Source organism: Musa acuminata, chromosome BXJ1-7 (assembly GCF_036884655.1).
Source record: "Musa acuminata AAA Group cultivar baxijiao chromosome BXJ1-7, Cavendish_Baxijiao_AAA, whole genome shotgun sequence".
In the NCBI taxonomy this organism is placed as follows: Eukaryota; Viridiplantae; Streptophyta; class Magnoliopsida; order Zingiberales; family Musaceae; genus Musa; species Musa acuminata.
In genome coordinates, this window is record NC_088333.1 from 7,045,460 (window position 1) to 7,073,135 (window position 27,676).

General features: G+C 35.8%; 1 protein-coding gene across 2 annotated transcripts; it reads right to left on the reverse strand.

Moving 5' to 3' along the window:
- Positions 1 to 190: 190 nt before the first annotated feature.
- On the reverse strand, positions 191 to 27,426 carry LOC135678524 (protein ALWAYS EARLY 2-like). 2 transcript variants are annotated; one of them, XM_065191434.1, is made up of 21 exons: positions 27,234 to 27,426; positions 26,109 to 26,189; positions 20,090 to 20,239; positions 16,359 to 16,457; positions 16,083 to 16,145; positions 14,462 to 14,539; positions 13,874 to 14,057; positions 12,303 to 12,580; positions 11,642 to 11,987; positions 10,474 to 10,554; positions 7,321 to 7,529; positions 7,086 to 7,142; positions 6,147 to 6,443; positions 5,884 to 6,062; positions 5,530 to 5,812; positions 4,262 to 4,486; positions 4,051 to 4,146; positions 2,299 to 2,427; positions 2,018 to 2,203; positions 1,425 to 1,715; positions 191 to 702 (listed from the first exon to the last, which is right to left on the reverse strand). In XM_065191434.1, exons 2-21 carry the CDS (start codon positions 26,169 to 26,171, stop codon positions 505 to 507), a joined length of 3,492 nt encoding a protein of 1,163 aa, XP_065047506.1. In that variant the 5' UTR covers positions 26,172 to 26,189; positions 27,234 to 27,426; the 3' UTR covers positions 191 to 504. The 2 variants fall into 2 exon arrangements, with proteins under 2 accessions (XP_065047506.1, XP_065047507.1); XM_065191435.1 differs by lacking the exon at positions 26,109 to 26,189.
- Positions 27,427 to 27,676: the final 250 nt, after the last annotated feature.

Consider the following 27,676-nt stretch of genomic DNA (forward strand, 5'->3'; position numbering starts at 1 on the left):
ACTAGATTAATTTGTATATATAATAAGCCACTCCTGGAAAACTACTACTATTAAAATATGTACTATATATTAATAGTAGGACATAACTGGAGACATACAATTTACTTGCAGTCATACAGAATCTTCATGCTATACGTGAATTGCCATACCAAAAACAAACCAAATAATAAAGGAAAAACATCATATAAGATGAGTCATTGAGAAGTTCTTTATTATAGAGTATACTGCACATTGATTCTGATGAGAAGCTTTTCTTTTTTGTTCAAAAAGGAAAAAAGAAATCATCTACAAAGCCGGAATAGCTAGGAGCTGTCTAGATATTTCTCTACTGCACCCAAAAAACGAAAAAAAAAAAATACAATTCTTATGCAATCTAATGACCCCCTGATGGATATGTTACATACTTCAATTTTTATTTGTTTCCCTTGCAAATGCAGAGAAAAATAAATGAAGATGGTTTAGCCAACTCAAATAGGTGGCATATTACGATTTCGGGTTCACCTTTCATTGCACAGAGACCGTTGAAAGACCGATACATGGGGTAGGAACGAGTGCCAACATTTGACTCTTGATAATCCTCATGTATGCCTGTATTTCCCAGTAGATTGGTAAGTTTTGAGAAAAGCAAGGCTGCAAACTCGTAACTGCGAGTTCCAGTATCTCTGCTACCTCAGCAGGTGGGTACTGTCTCCTGGTACAACCCTGTGTTTCACAGATGAAATCAAGCACTCCAAACTAGAATACAAAATACATCAACATAACAGAAGTTACAATTTGAATAAACTTTAAACTGACAATGTTCAACCGGATGGGTTCCTCAGTGGACCTATTCGGGCTCATGAACACAAATAGAAATTGGTTTCAGAATGTGTTTGAACTCTGTGTCCTTGCAATTTAGAGTACGTGCAATCTATATCTGTTCAATACCCAACAAGACCCAAATTGCTTTGTAGTGAATTCTATCCAGGTTCTGCCACAAATAAAGTATTCAACAGCTCAGCAAAAGCACAACAAATATGTGGATGCCTAACTTAGGTTGGTACATGATGTGCTTCTGTCATATGTTACTAGCTTCATGTCTTCCAGATTAAGTAAAAGAAGAAAGTTGCTTTCACATGTCTGTTAATTTTACGAGCTAAACCCTAACAGTCACAAGTGCATTAAAACAAGTTAGGCAGTCTCAGCAAAAGCTACAATAAAATCAGAACAAAACCTTATTTCATGTTTGAAACATGACCAGATTGCAGATAGATTCTGAGCAGAGCTGAATGTTTGTTGAGCGAGGGCAAAAGAAAGCAAAACAAAAAAAATAACGGTAGGAGTGAAATAACTTAATAAATGTCTTAAATTTAGAAATGTAGATATTAGACAAGGTAAAGAAAATATGCTTTGTCAATGTCCTTCAGAACATTTGCACAGCGTACCTCAATCATGAAAAGAGCAGCAACACAAGTCGATATTAACTCTGATGGAATTCGACCTAGGTTTGCATCAGAAGAGATCTCTAAGTTTAGACCTGGGATCTGAATATTTGCTGGCCCTAAACTGTCTGAAGTTTTTTCATCCCTAGTTGCTAATTTGTGTACTTCTGGAATGTGAGTGTATGCAGTGTCTAATCTGTCAGAATCAACTCCAGAAGACCAATTTTTAGAAGGATACAAAACCTCTCTGGTACTAGCGAGAGCATCCTTCCTGCCTTCCACAGAAAACATAGCCTGGAAATTAAATAAAGCAACAAGTATCTTTAAGGCAATTGAAATAAACAAAATGAACCGAAGTGCCAATTAAAATCGAGAATCGTTTTCATATAATAGCATATGTTAAAAAAGTAAAAGTTTTGCAATAGAAAAATAAAGATTCATCACATGTTGATCCAAGTAGAGAATGTCACCATATAAACAGGACTAAAAATGCCATGGTCAGGACTACATAGAGGATCAGGTCTTGCTTTAATAAGACATGGAAATTCGTCAACACAGAAAAAGAAAACAAGAAAACACAACCTCTTCATGCTTACCTGCACAGATTGATCCACCAGTGTCTTTGCTTTCTGCCTTGAAGTTTCAACAACTTCCAATACATAAGATTCTGAGTTACTACAAGGTCCAGCAAGCACTGAATTCTCAGTTGACCTAAACCATGGTGATGTTAATTTTCCTTGAAAGGTATTATGTTGCCTCAACTCAAGTATGGCAGAACCAACCTGAAAGATGAGATAGGAATTAAACATCAAGTTAGGAGGAAAGAAAGATCTATGATAAAAGAAAATGAAACTTAGTAAATCAATTAGTAACTAGCCTGGTCGCCGGCTTCTTGTAGCTGTAGAAGTAACTGCATCCTTAAGTGCTCGACATTTGTGATTGAATCATCATTTTGCTTTCTAGTTACTTCCTCATTCATGTGGCTCAGTTCTGTCATCAATGCTTTCTGCAAACATAACAATGATGCTTCTCTCACCATTACAAATTGTTCGCATTTGCAATGCAGCAAAAGGTCAATTTTTGCAATTTCTACAGAATTCTACCAAGGGGTTTGTTGAGACACAAAAACACCATTTACTGAGTATATGTAATGAGACTTGCAAGGAACTGATAGAATTCAACAGATTTTTCAAACAGTTGAAAAATAAAGCTGGCTGATTGAAAATAGGGAAAAGCCCTTCCCCTTCCAATAGTGAACATATGCCTAATTTAAAAATGGCTACATCAATTGATAGATGGAACGTTCTGTTCTGTGAGTCATAGGGCGGCTCAGGATGGATTCAAACTTAAAGTGGAGTTGGATTTGGAGGTGCTAGTGTGGATCTTAAGCACTAGATAAATATAAGTAAATAAGGAAATACATATTTATAAAACTGAGACAACAGGCTGAAGCACAGGATAGTAGAGAATAAGAAAATGCTTCTAGAACTTTTAAATCCATTTTGATGAAAAATGTTGTTGGTTTCAATATAACCAACCAGCAGTGAACTAAGACTCTTGCATATTAATGACACTTTAAACTAATGACATACCAATCATATTAATGACACTCCTGCATATAAATGACATACCAAGCATTGGGTTCCTTTTTTATTGGATCCTCATCCCAACACATATGAAACACAAAATGTACATGTTTTAGCCAAAAGAGTGTCAATCTGTGTTAATCACATAAAATATGTTGCACTGTATTGTGTCAAGTAGGAATTACATGGTGTTCAGGTTTTTAGTGGACTAAATTAAGCCACCAACTTATGGCAACAACTTGGCATAATGAAAACAAAAAAAGGAAAGATTGAGACAATAATGAAGTTATTTAAACAATAAAAATCTCTTTTATGCTCATTCAAAGAAGTTATTTAAACAATCAACCTTTACGGCATTAATGTTTTCAAGGGTCTAGGTGGGATTTAGACAGTATGTGAATTCAGATTGACATAACCCTAAATGTATGCTTTTGTGTATGGCTCATTCTTTATATAGGGAATTGTGAACAAATGCCTGGTTAGATAAATACAAGACCTGTAAAAACATGTGTTGGGAAATCCACTAACACAAAGTTATTGAAGCAGGCCATCTATCAAAAAGCCTGACTGATGGACCACAAAGCACAGAACAGGAGGCCTCACAGCAAAGCAATGAAAAGTAGCCATAACTTAGGATTCAAAAGGCAGATCAAGACAGATGCTCGATAAGTTCCGAGGTAGTAATATTACAAAAGGAAGCAAAAACTATAAGAACCCTTTGTGTAAAGATGCCAAAACAAGATTTGGAGATGGTAGACGCAAGCTTAGTTCAAATCTCTAATCAGAAGGCACTCATGCTGGTTAAAATGCATTTCACTTCAACCTTGTTAAAGCACAGAAATTGCAAAATATATGAAGCTTACAGAAATGAAATGAGAAATATTTGGTGTTTTACATGCAAACCTCTTACAATGAAGAGAACTGTTTCATATGACAAGAATGTCAAATGAGATGAAATTGGAAGTGAACATTGAAAAAATAATTCCCAAGTAATATAAACACTGAACAACTATCAGAAATGGAAAATTATTAAATACGATCACCTTTTTCTTCAGAGCACGCATCAGTTCAACAAGAGCTTTAGTGTCAGCTTCCCTTGTTTCCATCTGAGACAATGGACACTGTTTACTGCAAATTTCCTGTTGCAGAACAAGAAATATGTTAGCCACATCTCAGATGAGTACATTAAGATTGATTATTTTAGGTAGAATGAAATTGATTTTCCAACTGTATCAAAAGAAAATGACAATAAACCTTGGCCTGCTTGTACGGTGAACTTTGTGAAAATTTAAAATGAGGCATATGTGCAACCTCCACAATCTCATTTGAGGCAATGTTTGGAATATCATTTGTTTTCTGCTGAATAAAATCATCTGTCTTTTTGACAATAAGGCTTTTGCATAACTGACTTGGAACATTTTGTCTTTCAAGATCATCAGACATATTCTTCCATGGACCTAGAGGCATACAGTCAATATCCTGAAAAATAAAATTTCTTTTTTAATTAATGTAAACAATTATATTACTTGCAAATCAAATTTCTGTCAAAAAGATGTAGAAGACTAAGACAACTCTTTAGAAGACATAAAGAACATCAGATACCTACATGTATAAAGCAAAAAACTCAAAAATTAAATGAGAATTCAAAGGATAAACCAATCTCTGGCTTCCAAAAAACAAGTAAATCATCAGATGATCACCTGAACATGAAAGGGTGGGATGAACAAGTTTATAACATGCAAACCGGTAAATATACAATTTAACTGCGGAGGTTTCTTTTACTCAGTGGAGGACCAAATAGTTTATCATAAGATGAAGATGGAATTTAGCACAGAAAAGCAAAAAAGAACATGGAAGCAACACTAGATTATAGTTGTCAACCTGGCAAGTTAGCTGTGCAACAGATGATGGATAGCAAATCATTGCAAAAAAAATAAAATTAAATGAATATCTATAACTTAGAGCATGTGTAGACACCAATTAAAAGAGCATAGCTATTATAATGACCAACTATAGCAATTTATGATTTCCTTTGTACAATCCCTCAAGTCTTAGGAAGGTTGCATGGCATCTACTTTGTGATCCTTGATTGTCTCCTCTATAACAACTCTGGAACATTATGTGGTGAAACATTTTTGTACCTGAAAGTAATTCAAACAAAAGACAAAAACTACAAAGAGATAGTAATGCAGTGTGATGATCAGCAAAGAGCAAAGAACACCTCACCTTCTAAATTGACATTATATATGTTAGAAATTTTACACATAGATTAAGATAAAAGGATCTCCTGGCATCTAGGAGATGGATTTTAGTAAAAGATTGGATTTAAGGTTTCTTTATCAATAGCACAATAGAATTCTCTTACTAATGTTAATATAAGGGCAGTTTTCATCAAAGAAGAGAAACCTACAAAGTTTGCTTCAAAGAATCAACATATAGGTGAAACGTTGCAGTGAAAATTCAGAATGCATACAGTTACAAAAGAAAATACAACAGGAGCACATAAACAGTGGGCGTGTTACCATCACAAATTCAACACCTAGCTCAGGTCTGTCAAATTGAACCCTGTAACTGCTTCGACCAACACTTAGTATAGTTCCATCATGAATTTCTCTTGTTTTAGGATGGCAAGCAATCACATGTTGTCCAACAGACAAAGGTATAGCTAAATCTCTTGAAAGTCCTTTCGTTGTACCAGCAAGCAGCTCAGTATAATGTGTTCGAACTGATTCACGATATTGTTCAACTTTCATCCTTTCTTCTGATAAAAATTTATTAGAAAATCGACGTGCTTTGCCAAGAGATCTGTTGAAAGAAAACAATTAAGGGACTAAACCCAATCTCTATCATAGAAAAACCTGTTAGTCAGCAAATACCTCCGAATGATGCTCCACTCTGCACGTCTAAACCTTGGTATATGGCTCAATCTTGCATGATTTAAGTATTCCACATAATCATTTTTGGCAAACCAAGGATAATCAATTGCACTGTAAAACCACTCAAATGTACACCATCTACGGAACAGTTGAGATGAAAGGCAATTAGCAAGTGTTCCCTGAAATTAAGAAATAGTCCAGATGAAAAAAATATTTATTTCTTAATCTAATTTAAGAATAATGAATACAAGGAAATTAAATACCTTCATATTCATAAAATGTGAATGGTTATTCTGACATTCGTCTCCAACTCCACAAGAAGACATCAGCTGTTTTTGAGCCATTTCTTTTTTCAGATTTAGCTTGCATCTGGTCCTAGTTCCATTATGCATACTAAGATTGTCTGCAGCTAAACATTTAGTTGATATAGTTTTATCTTCTGTTGTTCCTCCAATTTTTCTATTTAACAATGAAATCTCTAGTTTATGGCTGAGTTTTCCTTGTTCAGAGAGCTGAATAGGTTGACTAGCAAAGGATTTTTCCATGTCTTCAATTGAGACCTGAAAAGAAAGCAAGTTTACAGGACTTGCAACAAAAGATATCCAATTTTGAGAAGCATAAAGTTAAATCCTAGTCATATTCTTACCTAAGAGATATTTTGTCAAGAACATCAAGACAACAATGAAAAGACTTGAGGGCTAGTAGCATAAAAAGAAACATGACAAAGACCTTCGCATATAATAGAAAAGCATGATTTTTTTATTCACTGGTCATTCTGGCTAATACAGGTTGATATATACCTTCGTCCTAAGTTACCAGCAAAGAGAATGGGGTTTCTGACAGCATAGTTAACAAGTAATGCATTTAACCACTTTTGCTTACTAAATACTAATGTGTTTCTATAAATTTCAGTGGATTTGACTAATCCCAGATCCATTACAAGATGAACCGGATCAGAACTGAGCAAAATTTAGTTTATTAATAAAAAAAATTGGTTGGAATCAACTGAAACCTGATGATCCTGGCTAATTCAACTGATCACAATGGTTTAAGAGCTATATTGGAAAGGAAAAGGGTAGCCCATTGCATGGGGCTCCAACAATTGCAGGTTTTGGAAAGGGTCAAAATGCACAGAAAGGGATAAATAACTAAAAGAGTATCAGAGAAGATGGAAAAAATGAATAAAGCAGGAGAATGTTTACCCCATTCTTCTGAAGTTCTGTCAGGTGAGATTTATCTCCTGTTCCACATTTTTGAATCTGCTATTGGTTCAAAGGCAAATTGGCATTAGTAAATATCATGAATTTATTTATGTGATATAAAGCTTTTCATTTTTATTTTATTTTTCTTTTCTTAGGCATGATCAAAAGCAATTCATAATAATAGACCAAACAGTTTATCAATTGACCTAATCTACTTGAGCTTGTTACTTGTTACCTCTTCTCCCAAGAATTTCCCTTTTCCTTTATGTGGCTTGCTGATAGTAGTAGGGCAGCTTCTCTGATTTGCCTCTGAAAGATAATCTTGCTGAGGGGGTATATTGCTTCCATTTTTAGCTTTCTGTGTAACACAATGAACTTCAATATTGGATATGTGATCTCTATCCTTTCTAACCTTTTGCCAATTGCTCTCATGACTTCTCAACTCTGATCACGGAAAAATTAAATGAGTGAGCAGAAGTGATTCTTTTTCATTAGCAGATAATTATTTAGTGCTTATAACCAAGGTTCGCCGTACCGTACCGTACCGGCGTTTCGACCCAGGCTCGGTACCGGTACGGTACGGTATACCGCTCGGTACACCCAGGTGTACCGAGCGGTACACTCATGTGTACCGAGCACTGTACACTGTTACAGTGCACTGTACACTGCTACAGTGTCAGTACGGTACGGAGCGGTCCGCATACCGCTGGCCTGTCGAACCGGTACGTACCGCCCGTACCGGGCGGTACAGTCGGTACGGTAAACCTTGCTTATAACAATAAAAATTTAAAATATACATTACTGATGACATCCTCTAGGAACTATTTCACAATTGTGAGGTGGGAAAACACCTATGCTTTATTTAAATAAACAAAAAAGGAAATAATTTCCATTGCACATGGAAGAGAAAGATTCATCATACCATGATGTATCGCTCAGTACGGGTGGTATGTACCCGTCCAACAGGGGATCGGTATGAGTGGTACATACTAATTCGTTGGTATACCCCACCTTACCGTGTTTTGGTACGTCGGTACATATTGCATCGATAACCGATCAATATACTGATACAGACTGGTAAGGTGAACCATGTGGAAACATATAAGTTTTCACTACTTTTTTAGTGAAATCAAAGTACATACATATGTACATATGTTGTCCTTATGTATACACATGCATGTGTATATATTGAAATGCAGATACATATCTTCAGACACATCCTAAAAAAGGTTTTAACTCAGAAAAATAAACCTGATGCAGAATTTTTCAACTAGCAGAATCTTAGTGGAGACTCTCTTGGCTGCTCTTATTTTTAGCAAAATTATTCTAATGAATTCAATTACCATCCTCTCTCTTTCGATATACTAACTGCTAGGTCATTCATCTAATTCCTCGTTATGAAGATATGAATTCATTTGTTGCATCTTAAATGCACCAGGCCATCACTCATTCTTCTTAAGATAGAAGGGGAACGTAAGCAAACATACCTTTAAATGATAGCTTAACATTGAACAAAATTGATCTAGGTAGATGATTTAAGAACGAAATACAATTCAATATCTTAGATCCACATTAATTAACCCAACCCCACTAACTCACCTTAAGCCAATTGTACTTGTTAAAAGTCTTATGTTTATATCGGTGTAGGAAAAGTATATTCCAACCAATGTTTTTAAGAGCACTAGGCACCAAGGTCCCAAAACACTCGAGGCGCTAAGTGCTTGCCTAGGCACCCGCTTGAGCGAAGCGAAACGCTTCAGAATATAAAAATTTAAAAAATATATATTACAATTTGATAAATATAATCATAAAAATAAAAATGATAAAATATGGTTTCTATTGATGGATGCCTATGCTAAACAAGTTTCTAACTAGTGCTAAAAAAATCTAAAGAGTGGATCAATATGGTGCTAAATAGTTCTAAAGAAGGAACTGAAAAGAGGAACCAATCGCTAAGGAGGAAGGTGGGAGAAGGAGAGGGCAGCGGACAAAGCTGCAAATGAAGGTCACAGTGGCGGACGAAGCTGCAAACAAAGGTGGCGATAACGGACAGAGCAAACACAATGATGGACGGAGCTAGAGTGACAGATGTAGGGTTTCACTTCGAGTTTGTCAAACTGAGTTGGGCGTGGGTTGGGGGGGGTTTGTGTTAGGGTACATTAGTTAGTTCGATTGAACTAAATTGCTCATTCAATCGAACCAAGATCAAACCCCGATCCAACTTTCACTTATACACTTGCTCGAGGAGCTCGGCATTAGGCTCGATCGAGCACTCGAGCGGTGTTTCATCAAAACGCTTTGCGAGGCGCTTAGGCGCTCGTTTGAGAACCTAGGGGAGGGCCTGAGCGCCTTTTGAAATCACTAATTCCAATAAGTTCTTCATGAAATGGTGGTTTTGGCATGTCGTACTACAAGTAACACAGGAAAATAAGAAAAACATCTACCTTTAATTCATAACATATTGAAGAAATTTGTAAGTGAAAGAAAATATTATACTAAATAATAATAATCAATGATCTTAATTTCGAATACCAGACCTATATCAGTCCTTGCCTCGATCAATTTAAGTTTGAGTTATTTTAACCTACCAAGTGTTGGTACAACTATATGTACTAAGTTTCTAAAAAAGCTTGAAAAATACTGAAAATAAAAAGAAACTACTTTCCGGTACAAGCCCTTTCTCACATGGTACAAGATTGCATCAAACGATATGCCTTATACTAGGCTTGAACCATTTGGTTTACCCTAGTCGACATGCTGCTAGATTGATGAACCGGTATACACCACTTGTACCATATTAGATGGTATTTCAAACCTTGGTATATACCTTTATATTACATCAAAAGCGTGTATCCATCCCATAGCCAAGGTTCGCTGTACCGTACCGTACTGTACCGGCGTTTCGATCCGGGCTCGGTATGGTATGGTACCGGTGTACCGGACGGTACATCAGGGCATACCGAGTGGTACACCTTGGTGTACCGAGCAATTTTATATGTTTTCATACTGTAGCAGTACTACAGTATAGACCTGTAGCACTATAGCGGTACCGGGCGGTCCGCGTACCGGTAACCTGTCGGACCGGTACGTACCGGTAACCTGTCGGACCGGTACGTACCGCCCGGTACGGGCGGTATGCTTCGGTATGGCAAACCTTGCCCATAGCATCATCAGAAAATATAAAATAATTGATCTAACATAAATATACTTAGAAAGGTAATGCCATGCATATAATCATGTGTATGGCTATCAAGGTTACAATTAGTTAACAATAGAATTTGTCAAATGAAAATGATATGAAAATAATCATGTTATAGAATGAAAACAACAAATAATATCATCAGCATCTGTTACTTCCCCTCAGATTATGAATAACTAGAACACTAACCAGCTTCAGAAGCAGAAGTATGGAAAAGATCCGGAGTCAAGTTACCCAAATCCAGCAAAGCATCTAGAGCATTCCTTTCATCTACAAATTGAGAAGAACAAATCCAATATGAACACATATGCATATAAAATCTCATATTCACAAATTCCTATTGAAATTGATGTGGATTAGAAAAATATTACAAAAAAATTCATAAGCAATCAAAAGCATCTTCGTCTTTGTTGAGACTTCTTAGTGGTAAGTGCATTGTTGCAAAAGTGATGAGTCTCAAGTTCGAATCCATGTTTGAACGTCCCGTATGTTATTTAATATAATAAAAAATTCTGATTATTTTTTTAAAGAAAAATCAAATGCAGCTTCAAAGTCCATGAATTGCTAATGAAATGTCAAGTAATAAATCTCGTCATAATGATAAATTGCTTATCATTGCTTCTGTACCATAATGATGATATATGATAGCACACTTGCAAGCACAACAATTTAAGAGAATCTGGGGGCAACATGCATGAAGGTTTACATATTGCATATGGCTAACAAATTATACATGATATAGATCAGTCAATATAAGCAACGATATTGAAATTGATGTTGATATGGAAAGATATTCACATCAATTGAATATGGATAAGAATGCAGATAATGTTAAAGAAATGAATACCAATTTCTTTATTTTCCCTTTTTCACATCAAACAAAATGTTATCATTCTTGAAAATTATGATAAAAATGGTTAAAGAAGTCCCTATCTAAGAATCTTGAAAAATGAAATGTATCTTCTCTGAATTGGTGTCAAAGGCTTTATTAACAATGGCCATATTTGCTCAATAAGTTGTCAATTTTCAGACAAAAAACTATCTCCTTGTTCATATCTATTACAATGTGTTCTATAACACCAAAACCTCTACCTGATGTTTTTAGGATGATGATATTATCATAAAGAAGATAACTGGTTGATTGAGGGTCTAAACCTCACAACACAAACTTGAATTTGTTTCAAAAGGGAATTTCAAGTAAGATACCTTTACTATTAAACATTACAACAGTCTGCAAGTAAACTTCACAAAATGGCAAAATTAATCAATATCGGATAAGGTTTATTTTTTTATTTCAATTCCAAAATAACAAAGCAACAACCACATATATATATATATATATATAAAGAAGATATACCTGAACTAAGTTCTTTACGCAGCTTCTTCTTTCGACCTTGCGAGCTAAATGCACATTTTGCTTCCCTATCTTCTGCATCTATTTTACATGTAATATTTCTCACATTAACACCTTCAGTATCGATGCAAGTCACCTTTTCAGCTTGATAGTTCATATTGATTTGACCTTTTGACCTCTTTGTTTGTAACTTTTGCATCTTATATTCCATTGGGACTGCAGAAGAGATATCAGTATCCTGCAGTCTAGTATCTCTATTGATAACAGCAACACATCCTTCTTTACTAGCTAACTTCCCTTCCAAGAAGCATCCATCAACTCCAGCACTTACAATATCGATATTGGCCATCTGCAATTTAGTATGCTCAGTTGACAGTTAAAAAAATCCTTTTAAAATTAAATCATCATGGAAGTAATTTTATGTAGCAATCAAGGTTTCAAATACCAGTTATGGTATGTACCGACTAGTATATGTTGGTCTGATCAAGAACGAGTACTGAAATACATAGGTTAATATCATTCAATATTTATTTATTTTCATTATTCTGCTGATGATACTATGCTGTACAGATTGGTATATGTACTGGTCCGACTGATTGCAAAAAACATATTGGATCAAAATATAAATATTTAAGGCAATATATTAGCTTTGAATAGGACAAACCTTTGAGTCACCACTCAGTACAGGAGGTGATCCAATTTGCTCGTTTACTCTGTCTCTGCTTTGAGAACCCAGTGGTGACCCAAAAATCTGAGAAGCTTCAATCAATGCCAATGCTGCTAGATGCATTCCTTCATCGGCAAACACCTCTGCCTTCGATTTTGAACATTGTTTATTTGATGAAGTTAAATTATCTCTAATAATGTTCTCAGACAAAAATGCTACAGGAAAACGAGGAGTCCTTTTCCCAACACAACGAATCTTGCCACCACCTAAAGTATCTGGCCACAAAAATTTATGGAATCAACTTATAGCAGTACATATACAGTATATTATTCAAAACTAAAAGTTCATCTGACTTCATGGTGATAACTGAAACTGTGTGATACGAAGATACACAGTAACTCCAGAATATCCATTGAGACAAACAGAAGAACTAAGAAAACATGTTAACTTATCATTTGGAAGAGTGAAATATATTTCAGAGGAAAAAAAGATTCAAGTTCCCATGCTTATTTATGACTTAAAGAAACTACTTAGTCGGGTTTGCCTGAATAGGAGAACAAGTTGAAAAAAGTGAAAAGTAAGACTGAGGTGAAAGAATGCAAGGGAAACTACATTCTTGTTCTCCAAGAGTTGTTTTTAGTTTCCAAATGTAGACTCATGGTCAGTCACAGCCATGCTAGAAAGAAAATTTCCCAAGAAATAAAAAACTTAGACCAATAGTTTAAAACCTCACTCAAGTCTTACAGGCCAAGTTGTTAACTGACATACTTGTTATACCACTCAATTCTCGTGATCCTCAACTACGGCATTTTCAGTTGATCCCTGGGAACCATCTGATTCTCCAACTTTGGCAAGTTAAATGGTTTAATCTATATAGTAATTCCCAATTTCTCAATTTATACACTACAAGACTCTAGACTAATTTATTCTCTGAATCAAATATTGTGTCCATGTGATTTCAAACATTACATCAAACATCTGATTTTGCAACAATCTAATACATTTAAAGCAAAATACTAAATATTCATAGAAAAATATTATCTGTCATTGGCAACTGTTCCCAAGGAAAAAATATCTTATAATGACATCTGATTTTTTCTGATGGTAAAACTTGGTGTTATAGTAAGATTTCTTTTGTGTCCTGTATATCAAGGGTTCGAATCATAAAACAATCTATTTGCAAATGTAAAGTCATACAATGAGTACACAGATTGGCAGGAGCGTAAACATTTTATCCACCTTTTTTCATAATTTTTTTCTTATTATTTGTATTTACATGATGTCACACATTCTTATTTGAATAAATAATTGAACCATGGACCAGTGACCAATGCAATGTCCATGTTGGGTGTCAAAATATTGACATAGATGCCTCGTCATGCCAACAAAAGAGCACAATGTTTCTCATTGATAAGATGCTGAAAGTTAAACTACTGAGATCTTCAAATTAAACATCAAAAAAGATCAACAATATAAAAATATGAACTTAGATGTTTTTAGAGCAAAAGGGGAAGTTGTTGGACTCAAGGACATAAATATGGCAATAAAAAGAGAACTGTAGTACTTGCCAGCAAAATGAATTTTCCTTAACGAAGGCATGCACCCAGAACTTGATGGGATTGATTGCTTTTGCAAGGAAACTAGCCCTTTAGAACCTTTTGGCAGGACAATCTGAGATACACGGCCATGTTTTTGAGGCCTAGTATATGTTCTTAAAAATCGATAATTTTCTTGATCACTGTCACCACCTTCCTGACAGTCAACGACATGAGTTTGAGATAAGATTTTCACATAAAAATAAGATATACTGATTACAGAATAGTTACAAAAATTATCGGGTTGTAAGATGATAAATGACCCCATGTAAATGTCTCATAGTCAACATTTCGAGTTAAGACATACAAATGAAAGTTGGTGAGGTGATCAATAGTATCAGGTTAACACTAAAGCAAATAAGTTCCTTCACCAAAATGTAGCATTGGTAAAGTATGCAAGAAGAAGATGAAGACTATCCAAGAAATAAGTGTTTGATAAAATAGATATAACTTTTGAGATGCTAATTTACAATTTTGTCTGGTAAAGATAAGATATATCTACTTAAGATATCAACAGCAATGTCAGAAATGGTAGAGAAGAAGCCTGGTTCTGAGTCTTACCAGAATATTGTAATGATCAATCATCATAGCAATTAGTCCAGTTGCATTAGTTGACCCTTCTGGAAGAGATAAGTAAGCCTGAAATAGCACAGTCCTCTTTAATCAATCATGCAGTGAGGAACAATTTGGTTTAAAAAAGGGACAATACGAGACACACACACACACAGAAGAAGAGAGAGAGAGAGAGAGAGAGAGAGAGAGATACTATAAACTGATTTTTAAAATAATGCTGCTTATCTAAAATATTAAACCAATAAAAAGACACTAATTAAATGGTAATTAATAGTTTAATAACTCACAACATCGTTACCAGATTCAGATGCACCTGTTTACCAGAACAAACAAACAAAGATAAGTTAATGGGAAATACATTATGTATTTTTTTTTCATTCCACAAAGAGATTTTACTTGTTTCCCAGTATTTAGTTTATGCTGTAATGTCTCTCATCTCATACCATGTATCCTGGAAGATAAAGCATATTGATAAGTTCATGGGAAATACATTAAGTATTTCTTTTCATTCTACATAGAGCTTTTACTTGTTTCCCAGTATTTAGTTTATCCTGTAAATGTAATGTCTCTCGTCTCATACATGACTCCTGGAAGATAAAGCATATTGGTAAAGCCCATCGGTAACTGATGCCTCATCATAAATAAAGAAAGAAAAAAGAATTTTAGCCTTTGTTATGCTGCAGTCCTTAGCTTACTAAAAAATGTATTTTTGACAACCCTGAAAAACATAAGAGAAATCCATGGTCTAGTTTCATGCCACGAATCGATGTGAAACCAACGAGTTAGAAGTTGCAGCCAAAGCAAGAAAAAGAAACTGAAATCAGAATGCCATGAAGAAAAAGATGAAGCATATCCAAATAAAGAAGCTTAACCTAAGCTGCATCAAGGTTCAAATTGCCACCCATACAAGTACTAGCCGTATTTGTCCCTCCACTTCTTGTCCCTTCTCCCTTCTTCTCTCCCTCCTCTCTAGTTAAAGTGGTACTGATCTGACCGGTATCAAGTGTCAGTATATCTGTCATATCACTACCATACCAGTCCAGCCACCAACTGGTATCGGCATCAGACAGAGACTTTAAACTTTGCACTCACTGGAATCTTATTATTGATTGCCACCAAAGTGGAAATGATTCATTTGAGGGGAGACACATTATCTATATATGCAAGAAAGAAAGAAGGAAAAGGTGAAGAAAAATAAGAATTCATCTCAAAAGAAAATGCCCAAAATGGCCTAAGTAGGATGACACTAAACATGTCAATCAAAATGCTAGAGAAGCCAGATCAAGGAAATCACTATGCATTGGTAGGAGGAGTTCAATTCCTTAAGCCAAAAGAATTTGTGGTGCCATTACCATGAACCAAAGTTTCTTATGAATGAACAATACCTCAATATAAGTTCAACACAGTTGATGTAAAAGAAGCCTATACGTCAATATAAGCCTGTAAATGTGATGCATGCAGATGATATATGATCAGAATTCCATGCTTTAATCCAAATAAACTAACTTCTAAGTGTAACAACTTTTATAGACTTCAGAAAACTTTGAGAACAACGAATAAATCTAAGAAAATTGTGGACATTAAAGTAGGTGTAAGATGCACGTATAACCTTATTCATATTATAAAGGGCTTCCACTGCATCTGATGACTTATTGGGTAACGTAGCCGCCACCTGAAAGTCAAAATGATTACTAATTGAAACAATTAACACAATACAAGTGTTACCCAGAACTAATGTCTAATAGATTATGAAATCTTCTAAGTTATAGGAAAACATGCTTCTTATTTATAAAAGAATTGTTGAAGCACTTGAAGCTCAAAAAGGTAAGCAAAATAATTGCAAGCAGAGCATCAAATAGATGATGATATGATGATGGTTGCCAACCTTCTTCCAGTCTTTCCCATACTTATGATATGCCTCAAAAAATTGTACCACCTCTACTTTGCTCCACTGGGAACCTAGCATATCAGATAAGTTCCTTTTCTGCATAAATCACTTTGTTTAAAGTTAGAGTGCAATAGTAGATTAGTGAAGGTCATGGGTTGAAGTACATTTCACATAATAATTAGTACTTATGAAAGCGACATAAACATACAATTTATTGAAGCTAAAAAAAAAGTCCTCCAATGAATGTGGTTATAGAAATCACAAAGATAACAGTGAAAAAGATTTTTTAACACAAATTTACATGATAGACAAGTGCAGCCTAGCGCATAAAGCACCCAACAAAGCATGATCTAGAAAGAGTCAATTTGCAGGGTCATATCCCTACAAGCAGATTGTTTTCATGACTGAAACTCTAATCATTCAGGTGATAAAAGGAGCAACCGTATCGTGGTACCAACTACCAGGGCTCACCATTTTGATATGATAGACAAAACAATATGCTAAAAAAAGACCTTTACAAAAAGGACCAGAGTCCACATTATTCATAAAGCATAAGCTTTAAGCACATTTCTCCTATTTTCATATGCAAATTAATATGGAACTTAATATCAACAGCCTTAGTAAACTATTCAACAGTTCTGGGAGACACAGATCATTAGGAACCAACACGACCAATTTGATCAGTCTACAATACAAGGCTGCTTGTCAAACTATGGTCATTCATTGTCATTTTGCTTGGTTAGACATTGTGATCTCAAGTAAAAGGAACCAGTTTCCTTACCTACTTGGAGAACAATCACATGAAAGACTAAACAAAAGACAAAAAAGAGCATAGTCCCCATCTAGGTCTGTCATACCGAAGCATACCGCCCATACCGGGCGGTACGTACCGGTCCAATAGGTTACCGATACGCGGACCGCCAGATACCGCTACAGTACTACAGTATTCTCATATTATACTGTAGCAGTGCTACAGTATAAAAAGTATAAAATTGTTTAGTACACCAGGGTGTACTGCTCGTTACACCCTGATGTACCGCGTTACACCCTGGTGTACCGCCCGGTACACCAGTACCGTACCATACCGAGCCCGGGTCGAAACGCCGATACGATACGATACGGCGAACCTTGGTCCCCATACAGAATTTAAAATTGTACGTCATCTAGATCCCCAAAAAGAAGCTTCCACTATGATCTTCCAAGAGCCTAAGATAATAAAAGAAAATGCAATGAATTTCTAAACGCTCCACTGAAATTTAGATAAAAAAACATGTGAAGTAAGGGGAACAGAAAAGTGACATTTCTTGGAATATAGAATCTACCAATGGCTTTTATGTGTCACACAGAATAACTAGACGAACAACATCCCACCCAGGCACCCACTAGTTTAAATATACATTGATTATCTATAAAAACTTGATCAACTATAGATCAACCGAAATAAATGCTTGTGTGACAGTTTTTTAATCGTCTAGCATAGTGATGAACAAGAGATCAGATATTAAGCCCAGTAATATTGTTTTCTAATATCGTTTTTATATAGGATAGTGCTGATCAAATTTTGTATGATGATAATACATCAGAATATTTTCCAATAACTAATCAAGGGATATAGGTTGGAGCCTAATGAGTTTGAAAACATAAGTAAAGCTAATCTAGTTGCCCAATTCCCAGAGAAGGAAACATCCAACCTAGCATAAAACCCATATCTGTTACACATTTAGTAGATTCCTAAAATATGAAATCAAAGAAGATTTAAGTTGCACACCAGTTTCATTTATCATTATGCCAGTTAATTTGCAAAGCTAAAAAGTAACAAAAACTACAGTATAATTTCTTGTGTAAAACACCTCATACATTATTCCTAGTCCTATAAATAATATTAGAAAATTTAATCAAAATCTTCAGATATGATGTTTAACTTCAAAATTCAAACAAGTTGAACAATAAATCATTCACTGATAACAAAACCACAAAGTCTACATAGGAACTACACTCTAAAAGACCAAAAGTACTATATTAATACCTGAAGTATTGTATACTCACTTCTAAACACTACAATATTTCATGCCAACTCCTTCAGAATCAATAATACAGAGAAAAGATTGATAAACGAGATGCACAATTATGCTACTTCAAGAATTGTCAGAGCTTATAAATATTCTGTTAAACTTGAAAATGCCAAAGTCTCAATCATGGCCACATAGCAAACTTATCCTTCTAGATATCATGAATGCCATCCAGAACATGGACCAAATGGCTTCTTAGATATTAGTATTCCTGGCTAGGTATGTCTAATGAAAATAACCTTAAATATTATTTGGATCAGATGGAAGCTTCCTCACCAGGATAGGTGAATTTGAATACAGATAAGTGATCTTTTTATCCCAATAAACCTGGTGGGGCAGGATTTATACACAAATTGCCATAGAATTTTCTAGGATTTATTTGCAAGTTTATAATAAATCTCCTAATTTTGCAGAGGATATAGTGATAGTGTTCATTTGGTGTTCGAGTCTGAAGCTTATAGATGTCAATACTCAATAGTAAAGTTGATTTCAGCAGCTTGATCCAGATTCTAAATAATAATAATGTCCCTTGGCAGCTGAATGGTATATAAAGATATTGTACCTAACTTCAGATATTTAAAAACATCTATTTGTAGATCTTTTAATGAAGACAACAAGTGTGCTGACTAGTTGGTCAATAATGCAGAATTAGTAGTGTTATTGTGCGCCTGGAGGGTTCTTGTCACCCTTAAAACTTGACTCTCATTTTCTAATTCCTCTGGCATGTTTGCTGATTGAATAAGGTAATGGGGGTTCTCTTTTTGCTTTAAAAAGAAATGATTTAATGGGCATAACCACTCTAACAGTGGGTCGTCCAATAAGAAGAAAACAGAAAGCTTGCTATCCTGTCGGCTGGTTAGCAAGATATTGCATGGTCAGATAAGCTACAGAAGGATGATGCAAGATTGGCTCCAGTTAGTGTATGCCAACCTTCAATATCAGTTTCACTTCAAATGAGGAACAAACAATACTTCTAAATTCTAATTTCAAGCAAGCAAACATTGCACTCAGACTGACAACATCAAACAAATGGTATATAAATATCAGCTCTGCAAGATGTTGATCAAAGTTCGATAGCAAAAACATTTTTTTACAATATAATCTTATTTACTTTTTATACTTTGAATTCCAAAATGATAAGATACACGGTGTTGCTGACTTGTTCCGTTCCTTGCTTTTGTGGATTAAAGAATTTGAATTCATTAAGAGATTTCAAATTTTTAAATGATAGAATTAACAAGTAAAATTTAAAAGAATAAAACTAGAATCTAAGCATAATTTAGATCTGCACATAAAACTGAAAGCAAACATTTCATAGAATAGCACCAAAGTCAGTTTTGTAAGTGTAAAGTATTCAAAAGTTCGATCAAAAAGGTATGAGCAAGTTGATAATCATATCTGGCTATATCAGTAAAATTAATAACTTTGGAGATATCATTATATTTAAATTCAATAATTACAACCATTCTAGAGCAGCCATTATCACATCAGCAGGCTAAGGAAACTAGAATTTAGCTGAAAAAAATCAGGCAAGTCTGTGTCATAGTAATCTTAATCTATGTAATCTCCCATATGGTATTAATTTTCATTATGCATCTCACACAAAATACAGAAGCAAAAACATAATATATCACTTGAGATTTAAGCCAAAAAAGTTACTCTTATTTTATTTTTGACTGCATTTATCTTATTTTTGCAAGGCCTTTCTTCACTAAGTTCAGGAAAGCACTTGCTGGAAACTTGACATTTCTTCTTTGAAGGGCCCATTGAAACTCTTTCTTTCTTAGCTGAACTACCTAATGAAAACACCTGCAGAATTTCACTAGAAATAAGTGAATGATGGCATGATCCAGCTAAAGGAGCAAAAAAAGTGACTACATATCCTTTGCAAAATTATAACACAAAAGACATGCTACTAATAGAGCTTAGTATAATGTGTATTAGTACTCAACAACAGAATATTTTGTGCATTAGGAAAGGCGTACCACATGAAGACTCAGGTTTTAACTAGTGTGCATGAAAAATAATCTCGTACAGAGATTTTCTTGAAACCAGTGGTGTCAGAACTCAGAAGCATTATAGGTTTTAAGGCACCAAGGTCCATTATCGTCCAAGGTGCCAGGTGCCCCAAGCAAAGCAGAACACTTACCATACCATAAAAACATATTTAAAGATTGAGATAAGGGTTAAAACAAGAACTTTAATCAAAACATAAGTTATATATCACTATCACCAAAACACCAAATGCAAACATCTATCAGTCCATAGAGCACTGAACTAACAAAATGATAACTAAATTAGTTCATATTTAAATATCAAACCAAAATGAATCCAAGAGTTCTAATTATCATCAGCATCCACCACAACATCATCAACATTATCCATGCTCTCATCTTCTCGATCACTTATATATCCCTCAAGTTATTCTTTTGTTCCAACAAAATCAACTTCCTCCTCTTCAACAATTAGTATCATTGAACTTGATGTTTTTAAACTCATCTTGAGTATTGCTTGTTTTGTAGTGTATGTCCTTGACTTTCTAACTCCAGATGCACTTGCTACATCATCCATGTCAAATTGTCATCACTAAAAGTATTCTGCATCTGATTTTTTTAGCACCAATCTTTCCCACCAACCATTCATTTCAATCATCTGGTTCAAGAAATAGAATCAATGCTTTTGCTGTTTTGCAAATTGTGATGAGCCTTGAGTGCTTAGCTGTATTTAAAATACACTAGATCATGCAGCTTTAATGATCCATCTAGGTTTTCTGATGAATTTTTTTCAAGAATTTATGATCTAATTAGTAATTGTGGATTACACTATAATATTTCACTGCTTCCGACTAGGATCATTATCGATGTTTCTTTATTATGATTCCTCCGACATAGCATCAGTTGCCAATTGTACCTCACATTTAAGTTTAAATTTCCATGTTAAATCAATTAAGCTTCGAGGGAGGGGACAAAAGTGGGAAGAGGATCGCAGCAAGTGCTGGCTGTAGCAATAGGGAAGAGAGTGGAGACTGAAGAGGGAGGGAGGAGAGAGCAGCAGCAGAAGAGAAGAGGGAGGAGGGATGAGGGAGAAAAGAGGAAGAGTGTGGTGAAGGGTGCTGGCCTTCGAGAGAGGAGAGGAGAAGATAAAAAAGAAGGGAGAGAATAAGAGGGAAGGAAGAGGAACGGAAAATAAGAGAAAAGTGAGAACTGTGGCTGCAACAAATGCCGGCCACAAAGAGAGGAGGAGATGGGAAAGAAGAGGGCTAATATTAACGTTCGATGGTGGCGAACGATGACACCAGTTGCCTGGCTGCCTCCGACTATAAGGTCCTCTCATCACAACACAACCCGCCTCCACGAGGAATGCATCACCGACCTCATCGCCGCCTGCCTCGCGTCACTCTACATTGGCAACTACGTCAGCATCGATGCAGATGGTGGTGAACACCGCAACATATATGGCGAAGATGGCGGTCGCCTCGCAGTTGACCTGTTGGGTGGATCCCAGCCTCGACTCGAAGCTGGGGTTGCCGAAGCTCCTGCCACTCCCCCCGCTATCGCATCAATTCCAGCACCACCTCTCGCCGAGTGGCCCTTTCGCCGCTCTGCATCTGCATCGACGTCAACATAATTGTCGAGCGACGAAAGGGCCACTCGACATCTGCATTTGCATCGACATTGACACGGATGCAAAGCAGTGAAAGGGCCGCACGACAAGAGGTAGTGTCGGAACTGACGTGGCAGTGAGGAGAGCGACAGGAGCTTCAATAACCCCAACTTCAAGTCGAGACTGGGATCCACTTAACGAGTCAGCAACAAGGCGACCACCATCTTCGCCATAGACGCCATGGCAGCCACCACCATCAGCGTTGACATCGACGCAGATGCAGAGTGGCGCGGGACGGGTAGCGATGAGGTCGGCGGCGTGCTCCTCGTGGAGACGGGTGGCGTTGCGGTGAGAGCGGACCTTATCATCGTCGGAGGCGACCAAGCAACTGTGTCGGCATCGATGCCAACGACGTCGCCATCTATCACCGAACATTAAAATTACATTTTTTCCCTTTGTTTATATATTTTTCATTGATAAAACTGACATTGTTAAGTTAAATCGACATAAATATTTCACTTTCGTAAGTATAGGGATACTAATGTAACGTTTTAAATTGTAGGGACTAGGAAGCTAAAAGTAGCTATTTACAGGAGGTAATCTGTAATTAGCCCAAAAGAATAAGACAATAGGAAATAGGAAGGGCAAGAAGATGAAAGAGATAGCAACAGTGGCAAGTGGCAATTAGAAATTGGGAATTGGCAATTGGCAATTGGCAAGTGGCAAGTGGCAAGGCTGTTAACCTCACATTCCTGCTCGGATCGTAAAAGGCTACATAAACTCAAATTGTAGGATGGGATTATAGAATCATAATATCCTATGATTTAGACTGAGAACCATTCATATAGTAATAAAATTTATAAATATTCTTTTTCTATTAAGATTTAGTAACTTTCGTATGTTCTTAAGCTAATAACTATTTTTTATTAAAGCAAATGTATAATTTAATAATAATATTTTTTATTTCAGTGAATATATTTGTTGGTTTACAATGATTGCAAAATGTAATATCCAACAAAGATAATTTTAGAACAAAATTTCGAGAAAACAAAACACATGAAATGATTTTTCTCCCACATATTTCATACTAAAACTTAGTTCAGGCATAACTTTTCACAAAATAATTAAAATAAAATTTTGAAAATAAAACGCATCTATTAACTATTTGACGATTTATCATGCAATATAAAATGCATGTAATCACCGATAATTTCTCTCTTAACATAAATTAATTACTATAAATGATGTATTGCTTTATTATTAACATAAATTAATTTCTAATGAGTGATTTAATATTTAGGAAGTAAATAGTTTGTATTCTATTTTTGTGTGTGAACTATAAGAAATGAATATTATATTACTTTCTTTATGTGTGAAAGCAAAAAATAAATAAATTAAAAATAAAAATTAAATTATTACTTATCTTTCGGGGAGATCCCATCTTCTCCTATATAAAGGGGGCTACTCCTCCCTCATTCCCCACCAAGCCTAACAATGGGAGGATTGAGGAGAGGATTTCCAGGGAGATGATATCGAGAAAGGGATAGTCGAAGAGAGGTAGGATCCTTTCTTTTTTAACTAGCTTTAATCTATATTTTAAAATCTTGATGTTGATATTGTTATAATTTTTTATGCATAATGATGTTTTAATTTTAAAATTTTAGGATTAATCAATAATGATAATTATTTTGTGATGTTAGAATGATTATTTGATTTATCTTGATCTCTTAAGCTTTAGTGAATTTTAATATCGATTTAATTATTAAAACTCTTATTTTTGGATTAACATAGTAGTTCTAATTTATTTAATTAGATATATCTATGTTTCAAGAATTATGTGTGAATTTCTATAATGTAATTAGTTTTAAATTTAACATCATGAATTTAAAGTTTTAATTAATGGATTTGAGTCATTCTTTAATAATTTTAAATGTTGAAATCTAATTTGATAAGAGGAGTTTAATTTGAGTCTGACTTGAGTCAAGTTGATCAATCAGATCGAATCGACTCAGCCCATATGGTTATGTATGGCGTAGCTCATGTGACCAAGTACAACCTAGCCCATATGACTTGGCATGACCCAACCTAGGTTGCCGGGTAGGAGCCAGCCCATATGGTAAGGTATGACCCAACCTATGTGGTCAGGCATGACCTAACCCATGTGGCTAGGTACGATCTAGTCCATATGGCCATGTATGACCCAGCCCATGTGGTAAGGTACGATCCAACCATATAGCTAGATATGAGTCAGCTCATGTGGCTAGGTACGATTCAGTCCATGTGGCCATGTATGACCCAACTCATATGGTAAGGTACGACCCAACTATGTGGCCAGGCATCGGCCAGCTCATACGGCTAGGTACAACCCAATCCATGTGGTTAGATACGACCCCAACTCATGTGTCTAGGACTAACTCGCGAGCCAAGCAAGGCCTAGTTCGATGACAAGGCTCAACCCAACTTATAAGTGAGGCTTAGCCTAGTTCATAAAGTTAAGCCTGCCCAACTACACGATTGGCATTAGACATATCGTCGCTCCTTTTATATAGCCCGTCGTACCTCAACTCAATCTAGTACTTGGAACAAGTATATGCACTGCATGTGGAATATGTATATGCAATATATGTGACCTATCCAAGACCAATTTATGGTGATTCCAGACCGGTTCTATAAGGATTTGAAGTTAGTTCCATTAGATCATAATCGAATTGAGTTTGGATTAAGTTAATTGAGCTATTCCAATTAGGATTTTGGTTGATTGAGGACTATTGAGAGATTGACATTTCATGCATTTATGAAGATGTCATTTGAAAATGATTATTGATTTTACATGTTCTTATGTTTATGATATTGATATGATTATGTAATAGATGTGACTAGACTAGTTATTCATATTGGGAGTGTAACATGTGAAAGGAGTTACGGGCCCATCACAGTGCGAAGCTACTAATGAACATAGTCTAGTAGATTTACATCAAGTATGGCCTCTCATAATATTTAATCATATTGATTTCTTGATACATATGTGAGTGAATGGATGAGTGAAAATGAATGATCATGGATGTTTATATATCCCTACCGAAGGCAGGTATGGCGATTCCCTTTGGGGATTAGCGGGCCATCAGATGTGATGGATACCACTTGGGTGATTCCTCCATTCGCTGTTGGTAGAAACGTGTCCCCACTTGGGCGGGTGATGGATACCACTCTATCCGCTGTTGGGAGTGCAATATGGATTATCTTCATCCGTTGTTGGGAGAAATTAATCCCGTGAAGTATGCCTCTTCATCCGCTGTTGGGAGAGTACACCATCGAATGTGATGTTCGTCTTTGTTATATGATTATTATGTATGTGTTGCTTATGGCTGATGCATGATTTTATTTATTATGTAAGAAATTATCATCGTCTTTCTTGTGCATGAGTTTTATGATGAATAAATATATTTTCTTATTGAATTATTGATATTTGTTTATATTTAATGAATATTGAAGATTATTTTTATGATTTTTCTGAGGTTCCTCCCAACATATGTGGCTGCTGATATGTTTTTATTTTATATTTATTTTCAGAGTAATCTACTACTATGTAATAGATCTGAAGCTTGGGTGGAAGAGACTTATGACCCTACCAAGAAGATGTTATCATTTTTTTAGTTAATAGAATATTTACTACTGTAAAATCAAGGATTTGAATTCAAAAACGAATAAAAAGAAAATAAGAAAGTTTATTATGTAAATTATGGATAATAAAATACTAAATTATTATTATTTTTATAAATCCGGAATGTGACAATGCATCTGCAGCACATGGAGGTGATGCATCAACTCACCTGCAAAGACTAGCTTTTTCACAAAATGGGTACTGCAAACTGAAATAACACAGAAGACAACAAAACAATAGTTGTGCATAAATAGAACAACTAAATGTTATGAGATTCTGCATTCTATAGATAAAAACAGATTGGCCACCTCAGGTACAATCATACCAACTGAACGACAATAAGGCCGACAGTCAAGCCAAATTACATAGTCTAACACTCAAGATCTAATATTAAGCAAGAAAGATTATGCATACCATCCCTGGAAGTGAAACATGACACATTTGATCATCACTAGTTCCAGATTCAGCAAAATGCATCCCAAGAACAAGCTAATCCTGTCATATATGTACTGATCTTAGCACACATTTTCCAATTTTCAGTATTATGATTTTTTTTTTTTGCGGATCAGAATTATTTTATGTAGCTTGACTACAAAAACAAGTCCAATGTTACAACTAAATCAGAATAAACTCAGGTATAATAGGACTTGGAAGTAGATCCAAAATGTTGATTGCCCTTAGGTCCTGATGGATTCCTAAGTTGTAGCTCAAGATTCAGGCCATGGGTCATGGTTCAGACATCTTTCGAATTAAATATCAACAAGCCTCAAAATCATCTAGCTACTTGAAGACGCCCCTTTCTTTACCATTTTAAGTTCCTGTACAGCACCCTGAACTTCACAAGAGAAAACAATCTTAGACTCCAGACCTCTTATGTATTTAGGACAAAGTGTGAGATGGATCTAAGGTTTCTCTAGAACCAAGAAATAGAAGAATAAAGACATGGATGGTGAAGGGTCAGCCTAGCAAAATGATTCAGGCGAGTTTCAGGTGGGCAGAATCGTATTGCAACTCAAGCATTACAAAACCTTTGAGCAGGTGAGGTGTGGGTTAAGTTGAATTAATTATCAATTTCTGCTTTTAACGTACACTATTCGAGTTACACCATTTAAATATACATTTCAGAAGTATAAAGCATAGGGACCAGAACAGCAAATAAACAGATTAACAGAACAACTTAACCGCAGAAGTTACTTTTTCAGATAACATAATGAGTTTGTTTCTGCATTCTTCATCCTATCGATCCCTAAATTATAGATCATCTCGGTTTCTCGTCATGATTTTATATGACTCCAAAAAACGCATCCCAGAACAAAACCACATTAAATTAATATGCCCAAAACCGAGGACTCCATCAAGCACAAGTCGATCAATACGAATCGAGGGGTAAAGAAACATCTGACGAAGAAGATAAGGGCCTGGCCGATTAAAACAACAATTATTTGCGGTTGTTACAAACCTAGATGGGCAGCGAAGACATCACGATAATCCAACACAGTTAAGGTTTCCTGGATGAAAGGAAGCGATCGGAAAACTTACCGTTGGGACGAAGAAATCAGAGACCGGGCCGAGGAGACGCGGTCGGCCGAAGAAGGTCGATGAAGCCGATCAATCCACGCATGGTTCGACAGTGAACGGCGGAAGAGGTGTTAGGGTTTGTGGATCGGAGAAGGGCGAGTTGGGGCAGAGTAAGAGGGAGAGAACGGGGGAATCGGAGAAGGTTTCGGAATGCCTTGGCGGGCGCCAGATACGAAGGAATCAAAATAATATATACGGAAAGAGAGTCCAGGAAACCTATGCAAGTATGAATACACTCGTTCCTACCCCTTCCCTACTGCGCTCTCCCACATAGTTGCCTTCTTGCTGGGTCCCACCGCAGTTATGCAACTAACGAAGACGTTTGCCGTACCCGATCCGGTCTACGCTGTCTCACATGCCTGCCTTCTCTCTGGGTCCCACACGAATTCCAATGAGAAGGCAGG